Consider the following 22,277-nt stretch of genomic DNA (forward strand, 5'->3'; position numbering starts at 1 on the left):
TATGCTAAGGATGAGAAGGCTGGATTTGAACTCATGAAGAGGAGTCTTCCTGACTCCAGGCCCAGTGCTCTAAGTACAGCGTCGCCCAGCTTCGCCATAGCAAAACAAAGTAGACAAACACTGAAAATACATGAACAGGTGTTGATTGTAGGCAAGGGAAAACTGAGAAATGAAAAAAAACCAAAACAGATGAAAGAGGGTTGATTTGCAAACAGGTACCAAAGGAGGGGGAATGAGTCAACAAGAAAAGTGAATTTTCATATTTGAACTGCCTGTTGGACATTTCAAACCAGGCATATCAGCTCTTGGTATATGGCAGGTGCTAAATTACCTGATTGACTGTCTCATGAATGGTCCTTGGCCATCTAAAACTTTTCAAAACCCCAAATGGAATCACTCTTGCTTCATTTCCTCTAGGCAGCTAGGTGGCACAGTGGACAGAGCAGCAGGCTTGTCATCAGGAAGTCTCATCTTTGTGAATTGAAATCCAGACTCAGACATTTACTAGCTGTGTGACCCTGGACAAGTCTCTTAACCCTTTTTGCCTTGGTTTCCTCATCTGTAAAATGAGCTAGAAAAGGAGAAGTGGCAAACCACTCCTGTATTGTTGCCAAGAAAACCCCAAATGGGATCGTGAAAAGTCGAGCAGGACTGAAAAATGGCTAAACAACATTCTGCTGTGTCAGTTCTGGTCTTTACAGACTCTGTTTTCCTCGACAGCATTATACAGGCAGAATGTCTCTTGGACATTCTTGTGTGTCTTTTTGCAGTTGTTGTTCGTTCTTTGAAAATACCTGCCTTTGTTTGTATTTGCTTTATTCTTTGGCTTGTTTGTTTGTTTTGTTTTGTTTTTTGCTTTTGTTGGTGAGGCAGTCCGGGTTAAGTGACTTGCCCAGGGTCACACAGCTAGTAAGTGTCAAGTATCTAAGGCCAGATTTGAACTCAGGTCCTCCTGACTCCAAGGCCGGAGCTTTACCCACTGCGCCATCCAGCTGCTCCCTCTTTGTCTTGTTTTTGCTGGATTCCTGCAAACCTGCTCTTTGATTTTGGGGTTGCATTTCAATCAGGACGTTGTGAATGGGACCTGGACTGATGGTTTTAGGTTTGCTTATCATTTTTGAAGCTTGTCATCTTTGTACGCCAAGTCCCTGGCAGTGATTTGTGCTTACTGGGCCCTTGAGAATTGAAATTAAATGACTGATTTTCTGTTTCTAAATCACACTTATTTTTCATTCTATGTATATAGAATGAAAAAGAAATGTCCAATAGGCAGTTATAGTCTCTCTCTCTCTCTCTCTCTCTCTCTCTCTCTCTGTATATATGTGTGTATGTATATATGTATACACATACGCACACACACAAAAGAAATGCACTTCAGAAACAAAATCATTAAATTTCAATATGTATGTATATATGTATGTGTATGTGAATGTACAAAATAAAGCAGGATATATGTATATGTCTACGTATATATCCTGTCTTATTTTGTATATTTATGTGTATATACATACATATACATATACATACACACACATACATACAGCCTTCATTTGTCACTTTCATAATGCTAGGAAAATGTGTTAAGAAATTATGTGATATTTACCTTAAATAATTACTTAATGAATTTTCTAATCTTCACATAGAATTACAAAGAAAGGCAAAGTTAAGTTCTTTATAAATATTCAAGACAAATATTGCTTCTTTTTTCCAGCTCCAAGTACTTCTGTCAAAAGCTGTCTCCAGCCCTAGACTTCACTTTGTTCCAAATAGATGTCATTGGTGAACTTTACACAGGAATTTTTTCTTTTTGCGTAATGGAAGAGGGAAGAGTACAAAAAGTACTTGTGTGTTCTCTTATTAGCTGAGCCAGAGAAGAGAAGTTAGCCCAGACCTTCCTCCCCTCTGGTCTGTGGGGTAAGAAAGATAAAGTATTAAGTCCTCTGCACAGGTTAAAGCAAAACTTTAGCATGTTAGAATTTCTGGCAGGCAGTTAAAATAAGTCATTGTTCATCTATTGATATTTGCTGTATTTGAACTCAAAATATTTTTCCTATTAATAGGAAGACAGCTTTTTTGTTTGTTTGTTTTTGTTTTTATTTAGGCAATTGGGGTTAAGTGATTTGCCCAGGGTCACACAGCTAGTGTTAAGTGTTTGGTCTGAGGCCGGATTTGAACTCAGGTCCTCCTGACTTCAGGGCCGGTGCTCTATCCAGTGCACCATCTAGCTGCCCCAGTAGGAAGACAGCTTTGACCTTTGAGTAGGGGAACCTCCAGGGATCCCTGACCACATTTTTGAGAACCTCTGCTCTAGAAGGGTCTCTCACTTTCTGCTGTCACTTATGGCACTCACAGTGCTTTTAGAATTTGTTTTATATTTTAAATATATAAATAATAATTAGATTAAAAATATAGAAAACATTTGAAATATACAAATAATGTATTAAAATATGTAAAATTGGTTTAAATATATAAATAATAAATATAGGAAAATATACAATATACTTTAAATTAAAATTTAAAATATAAATACATAAAAATTATTAAATGTATTTAATTTCTATTTGGTGATTTTAGAATCAGAGCACCCTAAATTCCAGTGGTGGAGGGCTGTACGAGGGCATAGACTTGATGCTTTGGGATTGGAATTCACCTAGATTAGATTCTATGTACACTCTAAACAGAAATATGGTCTTCTATGGGTGGGGTCCTGCTCAATATCAAGGAGCGTGTTCCCCAAGGATCTGGGCAGTCTCGTTTGTTAGCCTTGTTCTTTAGAGTCCTTGAATAAGGAAATAAAAAGAAAAAGCTTTTTTAATGATTGGTTATTAATATAATAGAAAAATAATTTAGAAGTTGATATGAGATAGCAAGAATTATTAGATTCTTTCTTGAGCTCCAAGCTGAATGCTCATACACATATCAAGCTTCATATGTTTACAATAGAATTTATGTTCTCCTCCCCTCCCACAAATCTCAACTCTTCCAACCTTCTTCATTTCTTTGGAAAACCTTTTGTTTGTGTAAGTTGGCAGCTTCCGAGTCATCTTTGATTTCCTCTCTCCCTACTCCCCATATATCCAATTAATTGTCAGTCAAGTCTTGTCAGTTCTATAAACCAATCAATAGCTATTTATTAAGTTACTGCTATGTTCCAGGCCCTTTGCTAAGTACTGAGGATACAAAAAGAGGCAAAAGACAGTCCCTACCCTCAATGAATTTGGAGTCTAATGAAGACAACATGCAAATAAATATATACAAAGCAAGCTAAATATAGGAGAAATAGGAAGTAATTAACAGAGAGAAGGCACTGGAATTAAGGAGAGTTTCGGAAGACTTAAAGAAAGCTAAATTCTGCTACGCCCACAATATCTTTCATATCCATTCCTTCCCTCTACTGATACAGCCATCACCCTAATTAGGGGCCCTTATCAGCTCCTACTTGCTTCATTGCAATAGCTACCCCAGAGCTGTGAAACACAGCCCACAACACTCCCTCCCAGTGCTGCCTGAATCCTATGAAAACGCAGTTGGGAAGTGTTTAACAATATAAATAAATTAATAAAAAGAGAAATATATAAATATGTGGTTTTCTACAATTATGTGGCCTGCAGGGTTCTTTATGTATGGTTTAGTGGCCTCAGTTTCTATTTGAGTTTGGCACCACTGATGTACCCCAATTGGTCCCCCTGCCTTTAACCTCTCCTGTCCATGTCATCCTGCATAGCTGCCAGAGCTATAGTCCTAAAGCCTGATCACATTCAATAAATTGCAGTGGGTCCTTGTTGCCCTCAGGATAAAATACAAACTTCTTTTTCTAGAATTTAACGCCCTTCCCGATCTGGCTGCAGCTTACTTTTCATACTCATTACATATGACTGCCCTTCATGCACTCTCTGGTCCAGCCACCTAGCCTGTGCTGAAAGGCACTTCCTCTATCCCTTTACCTGATTTTCCCCATCTGGTGTCATCCTCCCACCCCTCCCCTTGCCATTCCCCATTACTTTGCATTATATGTGTACATGTTATTTACCCTGATAGCCCATCACAGTGCCTGGCACATAGTAGGAACTTAATAAATGCTCATTGACTGACCAATAGAGAGTAATTTCCTAGAAGGCAGAGAATGTATTTTTAGTGTCTGGTGGCATGTAATAGACTCTTTACAAAAAAACAAACAAATAACAAAAAAGTTTTTATTCGTTTACTTAAAGTTTTGAGTTCCAAATTCAGAAGGCAGGCACTTTAATATAAAATGTACCTGTGCAGTCATGCAAAAATTTCCATATTAGCCATGCCGCAAAAGAGAACACAAACCAAAAAGAAAAAACAAACAAAAAGCTTTTTTAAAAGTAGTTTTATAACTGCATTTCAGTATAAATGATTTCCTTTGCAATCTAATATATTTTATTTTATACTGTCTACAGTAAAAATTTTCAAGAGACAAGGTTTCTGGGTAAATTATAATCAGTTTTATCAACCGCTGCTAACAAGTGTGTTAACAAAAAGGGCTCATTTGTCCTCTCCATGACCAAGGAGACCTAACTTGTGAAATCTTCAGTACTTATAAAGCCTTTGGAAAAGGGTGTATACCTGAAGGTGGAAATCAACTTCAACTGGTTAACAAGTAATGAGAAGAATAAATATTATAATGAGAGGCGGGCTTATTCTACTGAGGGGTTGGGGAACATGACTGATCACCCAGTTTTGGTCAAAGAGAATTATCTGTATCCATATTGCCTGTCTGACCAAAGGAGAATCCACATTTTCCCAGACTTGTCTGAGTAAGACACAATAGGCCGGAATCCATCAATTCTCCTAACTTTACCTTTTGAACAAATCTGAGTTCTCAACCTCTCAGTATCAGCCCTGATTTCTGAATGAGGGAGTAGAAAAGGGGAAAGCCCTTGGTCCTAATTTAATAATTAGTTATTAAATACAAGAGAGAAATAATAATTTCTCTCAATACATTTGAAAAGATTATTCTGAGAAGGGGTCCATAGATTTCACCAGACTGTATGCTTGTGTATGCACTTGCACGTACGTATACACACAGTAAACCCCTGCTTTAAAATAAAGGTTGATGTAGAGGAAGATGGTTAAAATTATGTTGGAAGATATCAATCTGAATCAAGAAATTAAAGAGAATATAGGCATATAGAATACTAAGAAGTTTCATGTCTGTGCATGAAGACTTTCTTTAAGAAGAGAGTTGGATGTCACTAGATATAGGGAGCATTATTTTTAAAAGTCAAATTTACTAGGTATTTTAACAGCAAATTATTTTGCATTCGCTGAGGCTTAGGGTTAAAGGGTGGGGTTCAGTAACTCTGCTGTGTTTCCAAAACAATATCTGGCATTGTAGGTGTCATCTTGTTCCCATATAGCTTTAAAAAAAAATAGCCTGGAGCCTGTATGGTTCTAGGCTAATCAGCACAATTCCTGTTCTTTGGTTAGTCATTATCATAGCTCCAGCCAGCCAAAAGGACCCAGAGGCAGCCGTGAAGACTGCCTGGCTCTGTTTAAACTTGGACGTGTAGAATCCTAAAGTCCCGAAATGTTAGAGCTGCTCAGAGGTACCTAGTCCAACTTACTCATTTCACAGAGGAGGGCATTGAGGCCCTTAGAGAGGTTAAGACTTTGGCTTAATCCATCACTTAACTAAGGCACTTTATACATGAAGATCCCCTATAATAGGAACTTGGAAAGTGTAAAAGAGATACAAAAGTTAGAAAAGACAACGTCTTTCCCCATGTGAAACTTCCTGTTTATGAGGACTTGCCTAAAATAAGAAACCAGTAATTAGTGGTTACAGGTTCTGTCCCCTGGGATGGCTAATTGCATTCAAAATGAAAATCCCAGAGTTCGATTCATCAAATACTTATCAAATATTTACAGCCTTAAGCCAAGTCTAATCCTGAGCAACTGAGTCATGGGTTCAACTCCATCTTCCACTAACCCACTTAAGTGATTTTCCTCAAAAGCATGTCACCTCTTCCCCTTTAATAAATTCCAGGGGCTCCTTATTACCTCCAGTAGAGAAGATGTTATTTTAAGGAGTCCTTTCTTTTATAAATTGCATATATTTCTTCTGTGATCTAAAAAGTATATTTCTTCCCTTTCTGCCTTCATCCCCAGATCTTATCTGTTTTGTGAGTTGCATTTTTACAGGATTTCCTCAAAGTAAGGCCTTCCTCTGGTAGAAGTCCTCAAGGAGCCAGGTGGACTTGAGCTCTTAAACTTCCTCTGATGTATCTTCTCTGTGGGCTTCATATGGCAGAGGTGGAATTATTGCTATGTTATAACTAGCTGTGTAACCTTGGGCAGGTTATTTAACCCTTGTTTGCCTCAGTTGTCTCAACTGCAAAATAAAGATGATAATATCCCCTATTCCCCAGGGTTATTGTGAGGATTTTTGTAAAGTACTTAGCACTATGCCTGCCATGTAGTAAGCACTATAGAAATGCTAGCTGCTGCTGCTGCTACTACTACTACTATTACTACTACTACTAAGATCATTATTGTCTTTTTCTTTTCAGAGATTATTGTAAATACTCCCATGAAATTCATTCAGAAAAGAACATCAAAATCCTGAAAAAGCATGATCTTTCTGGACTCACCAAAAATGAGCTGGCCGTTCTCCTTCCCCAGAGTGACTCCTTTTTCCTTCCTGATGTAAGTCACAGTTCCTCAACACCAAGCCTGAGCAGACATTACTTCGTAGAAATGCCATGGGTTGTTTCAAGGAAGGTATTGTTCGGGAGGGACAAAAGTAAATGTAAATGGGGGCAGCTAGGTGGCGCAGTGGATAGAGCACCAGCCCTGGAGTCAGGAGGACCTGAGTTCAAATCCAGCCTCAGATACTTGACACTAGCTATGTGACCCTGAGCAAGTCACTTACCCCCATTACCTAGCAAAAAAAAAAAAAAAGGTAAAAGTAACAGAAAAAAAAGTAAAAGCACCCCCCACTCCCCACCCCTGCCAAAATAAGACTCATCTTAAAGGTTCTGGAAGTTTATAGGGAGACACTATAGTCAGAGTCCCCTGGCTTTGATTTAGTTCCTTTGGAGAAGTCAGGGCTGATGAGTGGTTTGGAGGTTGAGGAGTTTTCAGCATTCTTAAGACTGTTGTTCACGATCATAGGACTCCCAGCCCTTCCATACCCCAAGCCTGTTAAGAAATCTATAGCACTTTGAGGATACAATAGGAATGATTTCCTCAGTTGTAATCAAGGAAGGCTTCCTAGAAGAAGCCACCCTTACATTGGCTTTTTATGTGGGAAACTTGTAAAAGGGAAGATTGTGGATTTTAAAAGCTTCCCATAGGAAAGGACGCTGGCAGAGACATATGAAGATAGGTCAGGAGGGAATGAGTGACAAAGATGGTGAACAAAGCAGTTAAAGAAAATTAACGGGAGGGGCAGCTAGGTGGAATAGTGGATAGAGTACCCGCCCTGTAGTCAGGAGGACCTGAGTTCAAATGTGTGCTCAAATACTTACTAGTTTATGTGACCATGGGCAAATCACTTAACCCCGATTGTGAAAAAATGAAATAAAATAAAACAAAAAAGAAAATTAACAGGAGAATCAATGATGGCCAACTTGAAGAACAAGAGTGAGTGGGAATGATTGAAGACTTTGAAGGCCATAGTCTTAAATTGGGTTATAGTTTAGTGAACATTTTTTTATAGTTTGCAAAACATTTTATTTTTAAGTTAAAAAAATTTCAGTGAACAAAAATCTATTTTCTCTCCCTTCTACCCTTACCCCCCCATTGGGGAAATTTGACTTTTTTCTTGCCACTGGATTTCAGTGACTGTAGAAGAGAGAGTGAGGCTGATGACTTTTTGCAACTCTGCTTCCTTCAAATTCAGTTCATGTGCAAGTCAACACATCACCCCATGATGACATTAGTCCTTTTTGTAAATAAAGGCTGAACAACCACAGTGATTGGGGAAACACCAAACCAAACCCTTGTAACATATGTATAGTCAAGCAAAATAAAATTTTCGAAATTGGCTATGTACAAAAAACATGCCTTCTTCTCCTCCCTCAGGCCATGACCCCTCTGTCAAGAGGTGGGTAGCATGCCTTCTGTAGTGGTCCTTGGACACTGTGGTTGATCTTTGCACTGCTCAGAGTTCTTTCTAAGGTAGTAAGCATTTTAAGCCCATTTCATGACAAGACACTAACAAGATCATCAGGAGAATCTGGATTTTTAATTCATGCTTATTTCCTCCTATTAGAATCTACATGTTCCTGTCTGTCAGCCCTCTGACACATGTGCCCAAAGGGACAGATGGCAAAAATTTGAGTATATAATAACCAGGGTAGTGGGAAGAGGTGTGCATTAGCAGTGTTTGTAGTTGAGTAAGTGGGATGGGGCTTGTGATAAAATATTCTTGGCCCCTCTCCTCATGACCATCCATTTAACTCACTTTGGTGCCAAGAGTATCCTAAGCCACACCTCTGCCCACATACTAAGGTTGGTTGGGAACTTTGCCTACGTGTACATATGGGTGGGAAATACCTCATATTCTAAGGTTCTTCATCTTTTAACTTCTTCTCTGGGAGTAATTTCATTGATAATTTGGTTGTTGTCCTACTCAGTGCTTCAAGACTTGGCATACCCCTCCAGGAAAGTGGATGCTCTTATGTAAAAGAAAGAGCATTGGATTGAGAAGCAGATGACCTGACTTTTCGGTTCCCTGTCTCATTAGGGGTGACTTTGGATAAGTCACACTATCTTTCTGTTACCTTATTTTCTTCTGTCTGTAAAATGAGGCTAGTAATACCTCACCTGGGTAGTTATGGGATCGAAAAAGATGATGGCTCTAAATGCCAGCTTACTTGTTGTCTGTGCTGGCTGGACTGTAAGCTTTGTGAGGCCAAGGACTATGTTCATTTTTGCCTTTGTTTCCCGAGTGCTAGCGTGGCAGCTGGCACATAGCAGGCACTTAATAAATGCCCATTGATTTTTATAACACTTTCAAGCTTACTAAGTGCTTTCCTCCCAATACCTTGTGATGGCAGTGCACGTTACCTGTGTTACAAATTTGAAGTCTCTGAGGCTCAGAAATAAATTGCTTAAAGGCACACAACAAGTGTCAGAGTCGCGATTCGAATTCAGATCTGTCCAACTCCAAGTCTAACACTCTTTCCACTATACCACACTGCCTTTACACTTATCAATATCAGTGTTATCTACTCTTTAAAAGATTGTTTACCCCTTACCTGACCGTACTCTATTGGCTTTTCACCTCTCCCTCTGCTTTCCTTTACATAACCCTACTCATCATCTGCACCATGACCTCCCATCCTTTGACCCCTCAATTCCTTCCCAGGCCATCTCCCCTTCACTAGCCAGTCTCTCCTCTTCTACCTGTCTTGACTTCCTGGTGAACTAATTTAACTCTACACTGTTCTCCTGTCTTGAATCCCTAGCCGCCTTATCATATTGCCAGTTATACCCAACCAAGCCTTAGCTTTGGACTGCCCCAACCATTCACTGCCTTCTTGCTTACACACATGCTACTGAATGAAGGTGGAGAAAATCCTGCAATTGTTGGGACTAGGTCTACTTCAAATTTATGTTACACAACCTCAGTTGAGCCCTCAATGCTATTTTATAGTTCTACCATGCCTCCCTTAGCAACTCACTATCCTGCTCTCCACAGATTCAGATTTTTTTCTCCCCTCTTCACACCTCTCATGTTTCCCCTTCCCCCAGTGTCTTAGCTGAGAACTTTGCTTCATATTTTAAAGAAAAAATGGAGGCCATTTGCCATGAAATCTTTTTTTTTTTCATGAATTTTTTCTTCTCCCCTTATCCACACCCCCTGTCACTAATACTTTCTGCCACTATCTCTTTCTTCACCTCTGTCTCACATGATGAAGTGGCCTTACTCCTTACCGAGGCTAATCCCTCTACTTGTTCAAGTGATCCTGTTCCATCCCCTCTCCTCCAACCGATTGCCCCTTCTGTTGTCCCAACTCTTTCACTTATTTTCAATCTCTCCTTCTCTACTGGCTCCTTCCCTGCTGCCTACAAACATGTCCATGTCTTCCCTATCCTGAAAAAACCCTCACTTGACCCTTCTATTCCTGCTATCTCTTCTGCCCTTCGTAGCTAAATTTCTAGAAAAAGCTATCTACTTTAGGTCCCCTCACTTTCTCTCTTCTCACTCTCTTCTAAACTCTTCACAACCTGTCTTCCAACCTTATCATTCCATTGAAGCTGCCCTCTCCAGAATAACTAATAATCTTTTAGTTACCAAATCCAATGGACTTTTCTCAGTCTGCATTCACTTTGACCTCTCTGCAGCCTGTGACACTGCTGACCACTCTGTCCCCCTAAAGACTCTCTTCTCTCTAGGTTTTCGGGACACTCCTCTTTTGGTTCTCCTCCTACCTATCTGATCTGTCCTTCTCTGTCTCCTTTGCTGGATCCTCTTCCAGGACACACCCTGGGCCCTCTTCTCTTCTATATTACTAAACTTGGTGATCACAATATCAGCCCTCGTGGATTTAATTGCTATCTCTATGTTGCTAATTCTTATATCTGTCTTTCCTGCCCCAATCTCTTTGCAGACCTCTAATCCCGAATCTCCAGCTGCCTTTCAGACATCTTGAATTAGATGGACAATGACCATTTAAACTCAATATGTCCAAAACAGAACCTTCCCCTCCTCCTACCTTCCTTATTACTGTCTAGGGCAGGGGTGCAGCTTTGAAATTTGTTCTGTGAAGTTTGGATTTGGTCAGAGGGCTGCACTTGAGCACCTAGAGGGTTACATGTGGCCTCGAGGCCTCAAGCTCCCCACCCCTGGTCTGGGGCAACACCATCCTCCCGATCCCTCAGACTCATAACGTAGGATTCATCATGGATTCCTCACTATCTGTCATCTCCCATATCCAAGCTGTTGCTAAGGTCTGTCGATTTCACCTTTGCAGCATCTTCTAAATGTGCTCCCTTCTGTCTTCTGACACTGCCACCACTCTAGTGCAGGCCCTCATCATCTCATGCCTGGACTATTGCAATAGCCTGCTGGTGGGTCTGCATGCCTCAAGACTCTTCCCCCTCCAGTCTGTCTTCCAGCCACTAAAGTGATTTTCCTAAAGCACAGATCTGATGTCATTCCCCTATACCCCACTACATCCCTCACCATGGCTTTCTGTTGCCTCTAGGAACAAATACAGAATGCTCTCTTTGACATTCAAAGCCCTTTATCACTTAGCCATCTCTGACCTTTCCAGTCTTCTTACACCTTACTTCTGATATGTACTCTTTGATCCAGCAACACTGACCTCCTGACTGTTCCATGAACAAGACACTCCATCTCTTGGCTCTGGGTATTCTCTCTGGCCATCCCCCATACCTGGAACGTTCTCTCTCCTCAACCCTAACTACTGACCTGTCTTCCTTTAAGTCCCAACTAAAATCCCACCTTCTATAGAAAGCCTTTCACAACCCCTCTTAATTCCAGTGCCTTCCCTCTTTTAATTCTTAGTTTTCCAATATAGGTTACTTTGCATATATTTGTTTGTATATATTTGTATATTGTATATTTTTTGTGTGTATTGTTTGTATATATTTGTGATGTGTATATTTGTTTGTAATATTGCATATATTTGTTTGTATATTTTTGCATTAGATTATAAGCTTCTCTTTTGCTGCTTTTTGTATCCCCAGAGCTTAGCACAGAACCTTTTATATAATGGCTGCTTAATAAATGTTTATTGATTGATTGATCAGTTCCTCCTGAAGATCATTATTTGTCAGTATCTCCTGGTCAGCCTTTGGATGCTTTATAAATAGCATTAATTCAGTAGGCTGGCCAAGAGTATAGAATGTGCTTTTAACTTTGTCTTCATTGCTTCACTTTACCCATTGTAGGCATCTTTATGTGTTCATACTTTGCTTCCTAAAGGTAAGATGGCTGCTGCTTGAATTGCTGAAATGTCTTCTGTCTGGTTACTCATTCTCATCATTGATATCCTTCCTCTCTTCCCCAGATATGTAAATACTACAAGGGAGAAAACAGGCAAGACTCTTGCTCTAAGAAGACAGAATGCATGAAACTGCACATCTGTGAACACTTTCTTGAAGGGAAATGCGGCTTTGTCCACTGCAATCGGTCACATAACTTGATGGATACAAAGGTCTTGGAGTTTCTCAAAGAAGAGGGATTCACCGAGTTAGTAGTTAGGAATATCCAGGACATCTGTAATCAGAAGCATGCCAAGAGTGATAAGCATATTTCCAGAAGAGGTGAATTTAATTAATAGTTAGGATAAGGGCTAATAAAGGGGCATATTGATATTTACTTTCATCAGCCAAACTCTGCTACTATGTCTTACCCACCTTTAACATATTAACATCTGCTGTGATACATTTCCATGGCCCATGAAATGCAGTCCCATCTTATTTCTGCTTCTCAGCTTCCTTCTTTCCTTTTCAAAGGTCAGGTCAGGTACTTCTTCCTTGCTTCATCTCCCCAGATGAAAGTGCTCTCTGATACTGTTAGAGTACTCTGCGCAATTACTCCTGCGCACAGTTTTATAGTTATCTGCATCTGTCATGTTACAGTAGAAAAAAGCCCTGAGTCAGAGAGCTTGGGTTTACACCCCATCTCTGACACTGAACAATGTGACCTTGGGCCAGTCACTTAAGTTTCTTAGGCCTCAGTCATCTCATCGGTAAAATAAGGAAGTTGGACCAGTGGGTCTGTAAGATCCCTTCCAGCTCCAAATTACAACCCTGTGCTATATCTCCTCCTCTGTCACCCTCCCTTCCCCCCGCAAGGATAGAAACTTCGAGAGGGAAGGGGCTGCTTTATTTTTGTCTTTGCATGCCTAGTGCTTATTACAATATTTGCCATATGGTAAGCACTTAGTAAATGTCTGTTGAATTGAAATAAACACTCCCAGTCTAGTACAGGTGGACCTTAGCTTATCTGTCCCATATACAGTCATCACCATCACCCCGTTTTCTCAGTCCTCATTGTTCTTGAGTTCTCTGGTGCATTTGACATCAAGATGTTGACTTTTCTCTCCTCTTGTCTCTGTATTTTCTTGACATTGCACTCTCTTCCTAGAGAGGAGTGTCTGACCACTCCTTAGTATCTTCTTTGCTGGTGTGTCATCCGCATCATGCCCTCTAACTGTGGTTGGACCCTAAGATTCCGTCCTACACTCTCTTCTTTTTCTCTCTCGGTTCTTTTTCTTGATAACCTCATTAGCTCCTAACTAATTTTCTCTGTGTAGATGACTCACAGATCTCTGTATCCACCCCTATTCTCTCCCTTGAACATCAATCTCACATCACCCACTGCCTGTTGGACGTTTTGTACAAGATGTCCAGTCGACATCCCAAATTCAACATGTTCAAAACTCAGTATCTTTTCCCACAAACCCGTCCCCCTTTTAAACTTCCCCATTTCTGTTGAAAGTACCTTGCATTGTTCCAATACCTTCTCTTCATAACTTTGGCATTATTCTTGACTACTGACTCTCCTTTACCCCATGCATGCAAGTCCATCGCTGCATCTTGTAATTTCTGCCTCTGTAACATCTCTCCCATCAGATTTCTCTCTACTCACACAGTTACCTCTTAGCTCAGGCCCTTTGGATTATTTCCACAGCCTTTTTCATTGGTCTCTCTGCTTCAGCTTTCTCCCCACCCTAGCCTGACCTCCACGCAGATGCCAAAATGATTTTCTTTCAGTACAGTTCTGTCCATGTCACTCCCTTACTCAGTAAACTCTTAGTGGCTCCTTATTGCCTCAGCTTCTCTGTTTAGTTTTTCAGGCCTTTCACAACTTGGCCCAGCTTGTCTTTCCAGCCCCCTTTTACATTACTCATCCTTCTGCAGTCTTTGATCCAGCCAAACCAACCTTCTTTCCCTTCCTCAGATATCGCACTGTGCTCTTTTCTCTGTGTGCCTTTGCCTTACCTGTCCTACATCCCTGGAATGTATTCTCTCATCACGTGTGGAGTCAGGAAGGCTCATCTTCCCGACGTCAAATCTGTCCTCAGATACTTATTAATTGTATGACCCTGGCTCAGTCACTTAACCCTGTTTGCCTCAGTATCTTCATTTGTAAAATGAACTGGCAAAGGAAATGGCAAACCACTGTAGTATCTTTGCCAAGAAGGGTCAGGCAAGACAGAAGAACCCCATTTTCCCCATGAGTCCTGTGGTTTTTGTTTCTCAGTTTTGCATAATGTGTTTTTTTGGAATACAAGTCATTGCATAACAGAACTGACTCTGTGTGTATGAATATATATGTGTACATATATGTATATATTATACTTCTTGTCTTTCCTGTTAGAATGTGTGTGTGTGTGTGTGTGTGTATATATATATGATATATGTAATGTATATGTACATATAATATGTATAATATATATGATATATGTGAGTGTGTACACGTATACACACGTGTGTGTGTATATATATGTGTGTATACATATATATTATACTTCTTGTCTCTCCTGTTAGAATGTGTGTGTGTGTGTGTGTGTGTGTATAATACATATACATATATGGGTGGGGGTACATATATGGGTGTGTACATATATATACATAGATACATGTGTGCATATATGTATGTATATATCTATATATCCTGGTTGTGCCAATTCCTAATCCTTTGACCTTGGGCAAGGCACTTACCCACTTTGGGTCTCCGTTTCCTTGTCTTTAAAGTAAAGAAGTTAGACTAGATTATCTCTAAAGTCCTTTATAGCTATTCAGCTATGTTCCTGTAATTAATTGTACTCATTTTCTGTGTTCTGTTTTTCATTCTGTCCTTCTTCTTGTCTCCCAATCTCCTCATCCCCTTTTCCTCAGGCCGGCCAAACCAAAAAAATGTAGGAAGTAGGAGCCAAAGTAGGAATCGTTATTATTTTGGGAGGCAAGAATTATCTCCATCTCCATCGCCTTCTGCTTCTGTTGGAACTGCCCGCATTCCAGAACGAGATCAAACAGGCCCGGCGCCATTGCCATCCTCCAAAGGCAAAGTGAGTGAGAGCGGAGTCACCAAGAATAGCGTTGCTTTGAGTCGAGATTGTGTCCAGTCAGTATCAGCGTCTCCTAAGACTGCCAGTACCCAAGAAGTAAGTCAAGTTGGAACAGACTTGGGCTTTCCAGTAACTGACCATATCGAAGGCCACTGTGGGAGCCAAGATGGCGTCCAGCATGCTGCCTCCATCTCTCCACTGGCTTCAGCTGACAAGAGAACCACGCCTGCAGTGAGTAGCCATGCTTCCAGAATAGTGAATGTGTTCTTTGGGAGTGAAACTGACTCCTTCTTGAGTCCAAGTCCCGTAACCACTAGCAAAAACGGATTAATGTCCTCCCTCAGTTATACAGATGCAGGAGATGACTGTGGAAGTCAGAAGGCTTATTCTTCACCTCCTCCCAAGAAAACCGTTGATATGCAGGGCATAGAAAGCAGTGCTGTGGTGTTTTCAAAATACAAACCAACAACTAATCTAAAGAAAGAAGAATCCTCTTCTAAGAGTACAGACAGCAAGTTAATGCTGATGAATTCCAAAATGACTGAGACAGCAATGTGGATATGCAACCTGGAAATCCCAGTTGCAAATAACATAGTAGCTAATGACAGTTGTAGTGTGAGATCAGGAACATCATATAATAAGCAGTCGCAGCGACGGGAATCAGCAGCATGTAAAGTTGATGCCACGACTCTGAGCTCGGAAGGAATGGTTAGAGATGAAATAGAAAAGCCCTTTCATCTGCCTCAGTTTATCCAGGCGTCTCCCGTGTCTAACACAGCAACGGCCCGTGTACGACCAAAAGCATCATCTGCAAGTGATGTCTCCCAGGGCAGAATTCAGAAGAGCGTTTTAGCACAGTCTTCTTCACCGACAGGTAAGATGAATGCTGGACTTTTCAGATCTAAGTGTGAAATGCCAAAACCAACCCGTTGTTCCTAGAGTCTGAGGTTAGGGTGTGGCTGTGGTGGGCAGGTCATTTTCACTGGTGGGGTTGTTGGCAATAACATCAGGGAGCTTGGGGGACTTAAAGTGAGTAGAATAATATTATTATGATTATTGTTATTATATAGTATTATAAATTAATAGATAATATATTGAATAATTATGAATATGTTAATAATAGTAGAAAGAATAATAATTTGGGGATGAAACTTGCAATTTCGTTGGTGTAATGAACATCTGATGAGGAATCTCTTTGCCAATGTGATCATACATAAACACACAAATAAATATATACAGGCATATACACATAAATAAAAGGAGATGTATAGTTATCTCCTTTAACTTCACAATGACCCTGTGCGGAGAGCATAGGAGATATAATTGTTCCCATTTTAGAGCTATGAAGTGACAAGTTTAGTAAGAAATGGGGCTGGGATCCTATCCCACTTGTGTATTTTACAATCTTAAATTGTTGCCTAGAGAACTGAGAGTTTAAGTGACTTGCCTAGGCTCATGGTGCCAGGATGTGTCAAAGTGTTAGGTAGTGACCTGACTTCAAGGCTAACTCTATCCATTATGCTTCTATTATTAGGATTATCATTATTGTTATTATCTTCATATTATACATTAAGTTTTATAGATCACTTTGTATACCTGATGTTCCAAAATTCTTAGTGTGGTTTTAAGCTATTAAATATTAAAGTTTGTTTATTGTGGTTTTTTTTTTTTGAGCCACACAATTACCCTATGAGACAGGTACGCGAGGTGTTACTATACTCATTCTGTTAACTGAGGCGCAGAGAGTTTAGGGACTTGCCTATGGTCACCCTGCTATAGTAAATTTCAGTCAGGTTTTCATAAATCATAGATTTTAGAGCTGGAAGGGACCTTATGGAATTTCTGCTCCAACCCACTTAGTTTTACAGATGAGGAAATTGAGACCTAAGAAGATTCAATGACTTGCTCTAAGTCACACAGCGTATTAGGTGAGAGAGTCAGGATTTAAACCCAGCTCTCTCCTGACTCCCAAGTCCAGCACTTCTCAGGCTATAGTGTAACAAAAGAGGGGGAAATGCAATTAGGAAAGCAGAACTATCTCCCCAAATCCCTTGAAAATAAGAAAATGTTAGAAATAGAAATATTATTAGGGCTGTGTTTAGCAAGTAAAATATGACATCATGAAAAGAGGAAGAAAGAAAAGGATTGAGGCCTAATGTCAAATAAAGAACAACTTTGATGTTATGTGTTGGGGGGACAGCAAGCAGGAATCTAAGCAACATAGTTCAATAAGAAGATGTGGGATTGGTTTCTGCCACTCTTATTAAACTTATCATTTCATTATTTGGAGCCTCAATTTCCATAGCTCTGAAATGGGGATAATCATATCTCCTATTCTCACCTTGCAGGGTTGTTGTGAAGATCAAAGGAGATTAATATACGTTAGATGTTTGTGTATGGATGTATTTACATACTTTGAAAAAGCTGTAAAGCGCTAAATAAATGTAAGCTATTACTAATGAAGACTTGTGGTTATCTAAGATAAAGCAAAAATAAAGATTATGATCAGACCTCAGAATTTCATTATCCTCTAGTGATGCAAGCTACCTCCATCTCTATGCCAACCTCAGACCACAAGACAGCCACGTCTTCCCAGAGGAAAAAGGATGTTCATAAGCAGTGGTTATCTGATCGTCAAGCGGGTTCTGTTTTTACCTCTGGTTCTAGTCAAAGTCCTGGCACCTTGACCACAAACAAAAGCAGAGTTGTGTCTCCTTGCAAAAGTACAAATGCAGAGGGTAAGTAGAGACGTCAGACTGGCTGTTCTTCATCTGCTCTGAATAAGACCGTTTGAGAGATGTACACAGTCTTGTCCTGGAGTATCTTCATTTTGTTATTATCATTGTTACAGACCTGTGATTCTGTCTATGTAGGGAGCTTTCAGGTGCTGAAATACCTTCAGAAATAGTCTTCCCATCTTGTCCAGATTGGTCGTGCGGTCTCCACACCTGGGCCTGATCCCACCACTGCTCAGCCCACAAGGTTTGGCTGGCTCTGTTTCTGACCCAGGTTCTTCTCCCCTCCTTAGGCAGCCTGGTAGCTCCCATCTCTCTGGGGCCTGCCATATTGGTGCCAGACTGAGGGCGGATGGACATCTGATCTGCACTCAAGTGATTCATTAGCCTTCCTGGTATCAGGGAATTATAGCCAAGTGCTACAGCTTGGGCTGGGGTTCTTAACCCGAGGTCCAGGAACTTACATTAAAAATAAGGGTGTGTGGGGCAGCTAGGTGGCGCAATGGATAGAGTACTGGGCATGGCGTCAAGAGGACCTGAGTTCAAATATAGCCTCAGACAAGACACTTGACACTATCTAGCTGTGTGACCCTGGGCAAGTCACTTAAACCCAGTTGCCTCATCCAAAAAAAAAAAGTATGCATACACACACACACACACACACACACACACACACACACACACACACACACACACTTCACTGTTTCATTATAATAGTTTTCCTTTTTAATTTCATGTATTTAATTTTATGCATTTAAGGACATTATTTTGGGGGCAGCTAGGTGGCGCAGTGGATAGAGCGCCAGCCCTGAAGTCAGGAGGAGCTGAGTTCAGATCTGGACTCAGACCAAATACTTGACACTTAACTAGCAGTGTGACCCTGGGCAAGTCACTTAACCCCAATTGCCTTAAAAAAAGAGAAAAAATCCCTAGAAACTAAAGACATTATTCTGAGTTGGGTTCTGTAGGCTCCACCAATCTGCCATAAGAGTCCATTGTGCAAAAAAGTTTGCAAACCCCCATCTTAAGGAGTTTCTTAGGGTAGTGAGAAACTGAGTGGGTTGCCCAGGAGCACATAGTCAGGATTTACCAGTCAGTCAGCATTTATTAATTTTTTAATTAAAAAAATTTTTTTTAAACATCTGTCTTTCCCCTCCCTCTCCCTTTCTCTCTCCCTCCCTTCACTGAGAAGACAAACTAAAAAAATCCCGTTACAAATATAAATGGTCAAGCAAAACAAATTCCTGAATTGACTATGTGTTTAAAAAAAAAGTCTCTGTCTTCATTATGAATCCATCACTTCTCCATTAGGAGGATGGGTAGCCTTCAAGAAGCACTTATTAAATGTCTGCTATATGTCAGATATGAGATTGACATCTAAATTGTCCTGACTTGAAGCCAGCTTTCTGGGCACTATACCCCGTTGCCACTCCTTTGTGGTACCTGTCACCACAAAGCCATGGCTAGTGGAGATAGAGGTTGAAATCATTACCTGACTGTTCACCTCCAGCGTTCTCGAATTTGTTAGCCCAGCAGCAATTGAGAATTTAGGAGTCAGCTAATAAGCATTTATTAAATGCTCACAATGTATCAGGCACATTGCTAAGCTCCAAGAATTCAGAGAAAGACAAAAGACAGTCCCTGCCCTTGAGGAGCTCACACTCTATTGGGAGAGACAACATGTAAACAACTATGTACAAAGAAGATATATACGAGATAAGTGTGAAATAATAATAGAGGAAAGGTGCTAGAATTAAGTAACAAAGGTAGATTGCTTTGATAATCAGTTACATCCCGTGTTTGCCCCCAAAGAACCCAGACCTGCTTATGTGAGTTTTTTCCTTCAGGAAAGCCAACATTTTGTGTGTCTTCTCTTCTTTAGATTTCAAAGACAGAGTTTCTAATGCAACACCTTCAGGAATGGCGAATAATGGCTCTGATAAGATTTGTCTTGACTACCTCAGTGCGGATTGTAAACTGCAGAGTAAGTAATGTTGAGAGAATTAATCTAGAGAATATAGAAGCTGTGGAATTTGACCTGGGTTGGAGTGGGTGGGGATGAAAAGTGCATCTATGAACTGGACCTGTAATGCTGTTAATTTAATGAAGTCTCTCAGATGAATGGACTTCCTTTACTATAGATTGGCATCTTCTCTGCAATTTATAGTCTTAGCTTTAAAGGCTACCAAGAGATTAAATGACTTGCCTAGGGTCATACAGCCAATGGGTATTCAGTTTGATTGGGTCAGCTCTCAATTTGCCCTTTGTCGATTATCTTGTTGGAGAGATTTTAAAAGGCCTTTTCTGTGTCCGTGTGTTCAGAAAGATCTGGGGAGCCCAAGGCCATGTGAGGGTTAAATATGAAATATACAAACTCTCGGTTCCCCACATTTTGGGGAATCTTGTGGAAGGGTACCCACTTGGGGTGTAGTCAATTTAATATAGCCTGCTTTCAACTCTCATCCTCAAAGCCCAGAGAACTGCACGTTGACTTGTTTTGCTACTAGAAAGTTTACCTGAAATCATTAATTTAGTCCCTGACAGAATTCTCTTAACTTTTTATAACTTCCTTCCATTCCTTTTGAATTTCCCTTCCTTTTAGTCAAAACAGGAAAGATGAAGAGAAAGCCATCAAGGTTTAGTGTAGTACAGCACTTTGGAATTTTCTTCTCAATTAGGATGTTTTTGCCTCTATTTCTTTGGCAACAAAGTCATTCCTATTCCTCACCCCCTTGCCTCCTCCATTTTATATCAGGAATCTATATTTAATAGCTCTGACTTTGTCTCAGGCTTGCCAGTTCCTGTATAATTCCAGGAGCAATTGTGTTTTTTAAAAGCCATAAAGAAGACTTCAAGATGGTTGAGTAGAGGAAGCCGCTGAGCTCTCCCAACATTTCCCTCCAGACAACTTTAAAATAATGCCTCAAATTGAATGTTAAAGCAGCAGAGCCAACAAAAGATCAGGGTGAGGCGTTTTTCTAACCAAAGACAATTTAGGAAGGCAAAAGGGGGTTGGCCTAGAGCTCATGTGGCAGCAACACCAGTGGTGGGCCTTGGAGACGGCAGCAGTGGCGGCAGCAGCAGCTTCTGAAGGTCTCAAACCAGAAACAGTGATCAGGCAACCGGTCAGAAAGAGATGACAGGGGACCCCTGTGCTAGCAGTGGTTGTGGGAAGGATGCAGTATGGCTACTCCATTACCTATACCCACTCACAGGATAGGTCCAGGGCAGAGAGTAGTGCTTGCTGTCCCAAGGAATCAGGGGCCTTGAGGAACAATTGCAAGGGAGCAGTGACTAGAACTCTAACCACCTTAGAAGTACCAAAAGCTTCCAATCCCCAGAGCTAGCTCTGAAAACAAAAGTGTGAAAATGTCTGAAGTTTGGGACTGTGTGCCCTGGAGCCCTGCTCCCCCCCCCCCCCCAGCCCAGCCTAACTTTGACATAAAGTTCAAAATCAAGAAATAGGCTAGAAAGATGAGCAAACAACAAAAAAGAATACTACCGTAAAAAGCTAATGTGTTGACAGGGAAGATCAAGACACGAACTCAGAAGATAACAGTGTCAAAAACAGCTGCAAACAAAACCTCAAAGGAAAAAAATATTGAATTGGACACAAGCTCAATAAGAATTCCTGGGAGAGCTAAAACATTATTTTGAAAATCAGATAAGAGTGGTAAAAGAAAAATGGGAAAAGAAATGAGTGTGATAGAAGAAAAAATTATGAATAGACAGGTAAGAGCTTGGTGAAAGAGGCACAAAAACACTGAAGAAAAGAAAACCATAAAAAGCAGAATTGGCCAAATGGAAGAAGAGGTACAAAAGCTCACTGAAGAAAATAAGTCCTTGAAAATTAGACATGAGGAAGTGGAGGCTAATGACTCCATGAGATGTCAAGAAACAATACAACAAAGTATTGAAAAACAGAAGAAAATGAGGAATATCTTATCAGAAAAACAACTGACTTGGAAAATAGAGGAGAGGCAATTTAAAAATTATTGGACTACCTGAAACCCATGATCGAAGAGCCTAGACATCATCTTTCAAGAAATTGTCAAAGAGAAACTTCCCTGGTATCTTTGTTCCAGAAGGTAAAATAGAAATGAAAAGAATTTACCAGTCATTACCTGAAGGAGATCCCAAAATGAAAACTCCCAGAAATATTGTAGTCAAATTCCAGAGCTCACAGGGTCAAGCAGAAACTATTGCAAGCAGCTAGAAAGAAACCGTTCAGATATCATGGACCCACAGACAGGATCACAACAGATTTAGTGGCTTCCACATTAAAGGACCAGAAGCCTTGGAGTGTGATATTCCAGAAGGCAAAGGAGATAGGATTACAATCAAGAATAATGTATCCAGGGGCAGCTAGGTGTGGCGCAGTGGATAGAGCACTGGCCCTGGAGTCAGGAGGACCTGAGTTCCAATCTGGCTTCAGACCAAACACTTGACACTTACTAGCTGTATGACCCTGGGCAAGTCACTTAACCCCAGTTGCCTCAAAAAAAAATTTAATGAAATAGAA

General features: G+C 40.5%; 1 protein-coding gene across 3 annotated transcripts in view; it reads left to right on the plus strand.

Annotated features, from left to right (window-relative positions):
• Nucleotides 1-22,277, plus strand: part of ZC3HAV1 (zinc finger CCCH-type containing, antiviral 1) — a 96,205-nt gene that overhangs the window by 17,219 nt on the left and 56,709 nt on the right. For 2 of the 3 annotated variants that reach the window (XM_020998069.2, XM_020998071.2), the window contains exons 2-6: nt 6,537-6,672; nt 12,012-12,267; nt 14,851-15,894; nt 17,555-17,758; nt 19,638-19,739. In XM_020998069.2, the coding sequence (XP_020853728.1) occupies nt 6,537-6,672; nt 12,012-12,267; nt 14,851-15,894; nt 17,555-17,758; nt 19,638-19,739 (1,742 nt within the window). The remainder of the gene's footprint in view (nt 1-6,536; nt 6,673-12,011; nt 12,268-14,850; nt 15,895-17,554; nt 17,759-19,637; nt 19,740-22,277) is intronic. The other variant, XM_020998070.2, reaches the window with a different exon arrangement.

This window comes from Phascolarctos cinereus, unplaced genomic scaffold, assembly GCF_003287225.1.
Source record: "Phascolarctos cinereus isolate Bilbo 61053 unplaced genomic scaffold, phaCin_HiC Scaffold_1;HRSCAF=81, whole genome shotgun sequence".
NCBI lineage: Eukaryota > Metazoa > Chordata > Mammalia > Diprotodontia > Phascolarctidae > Phascolarctos > Phascolarctos cinereus.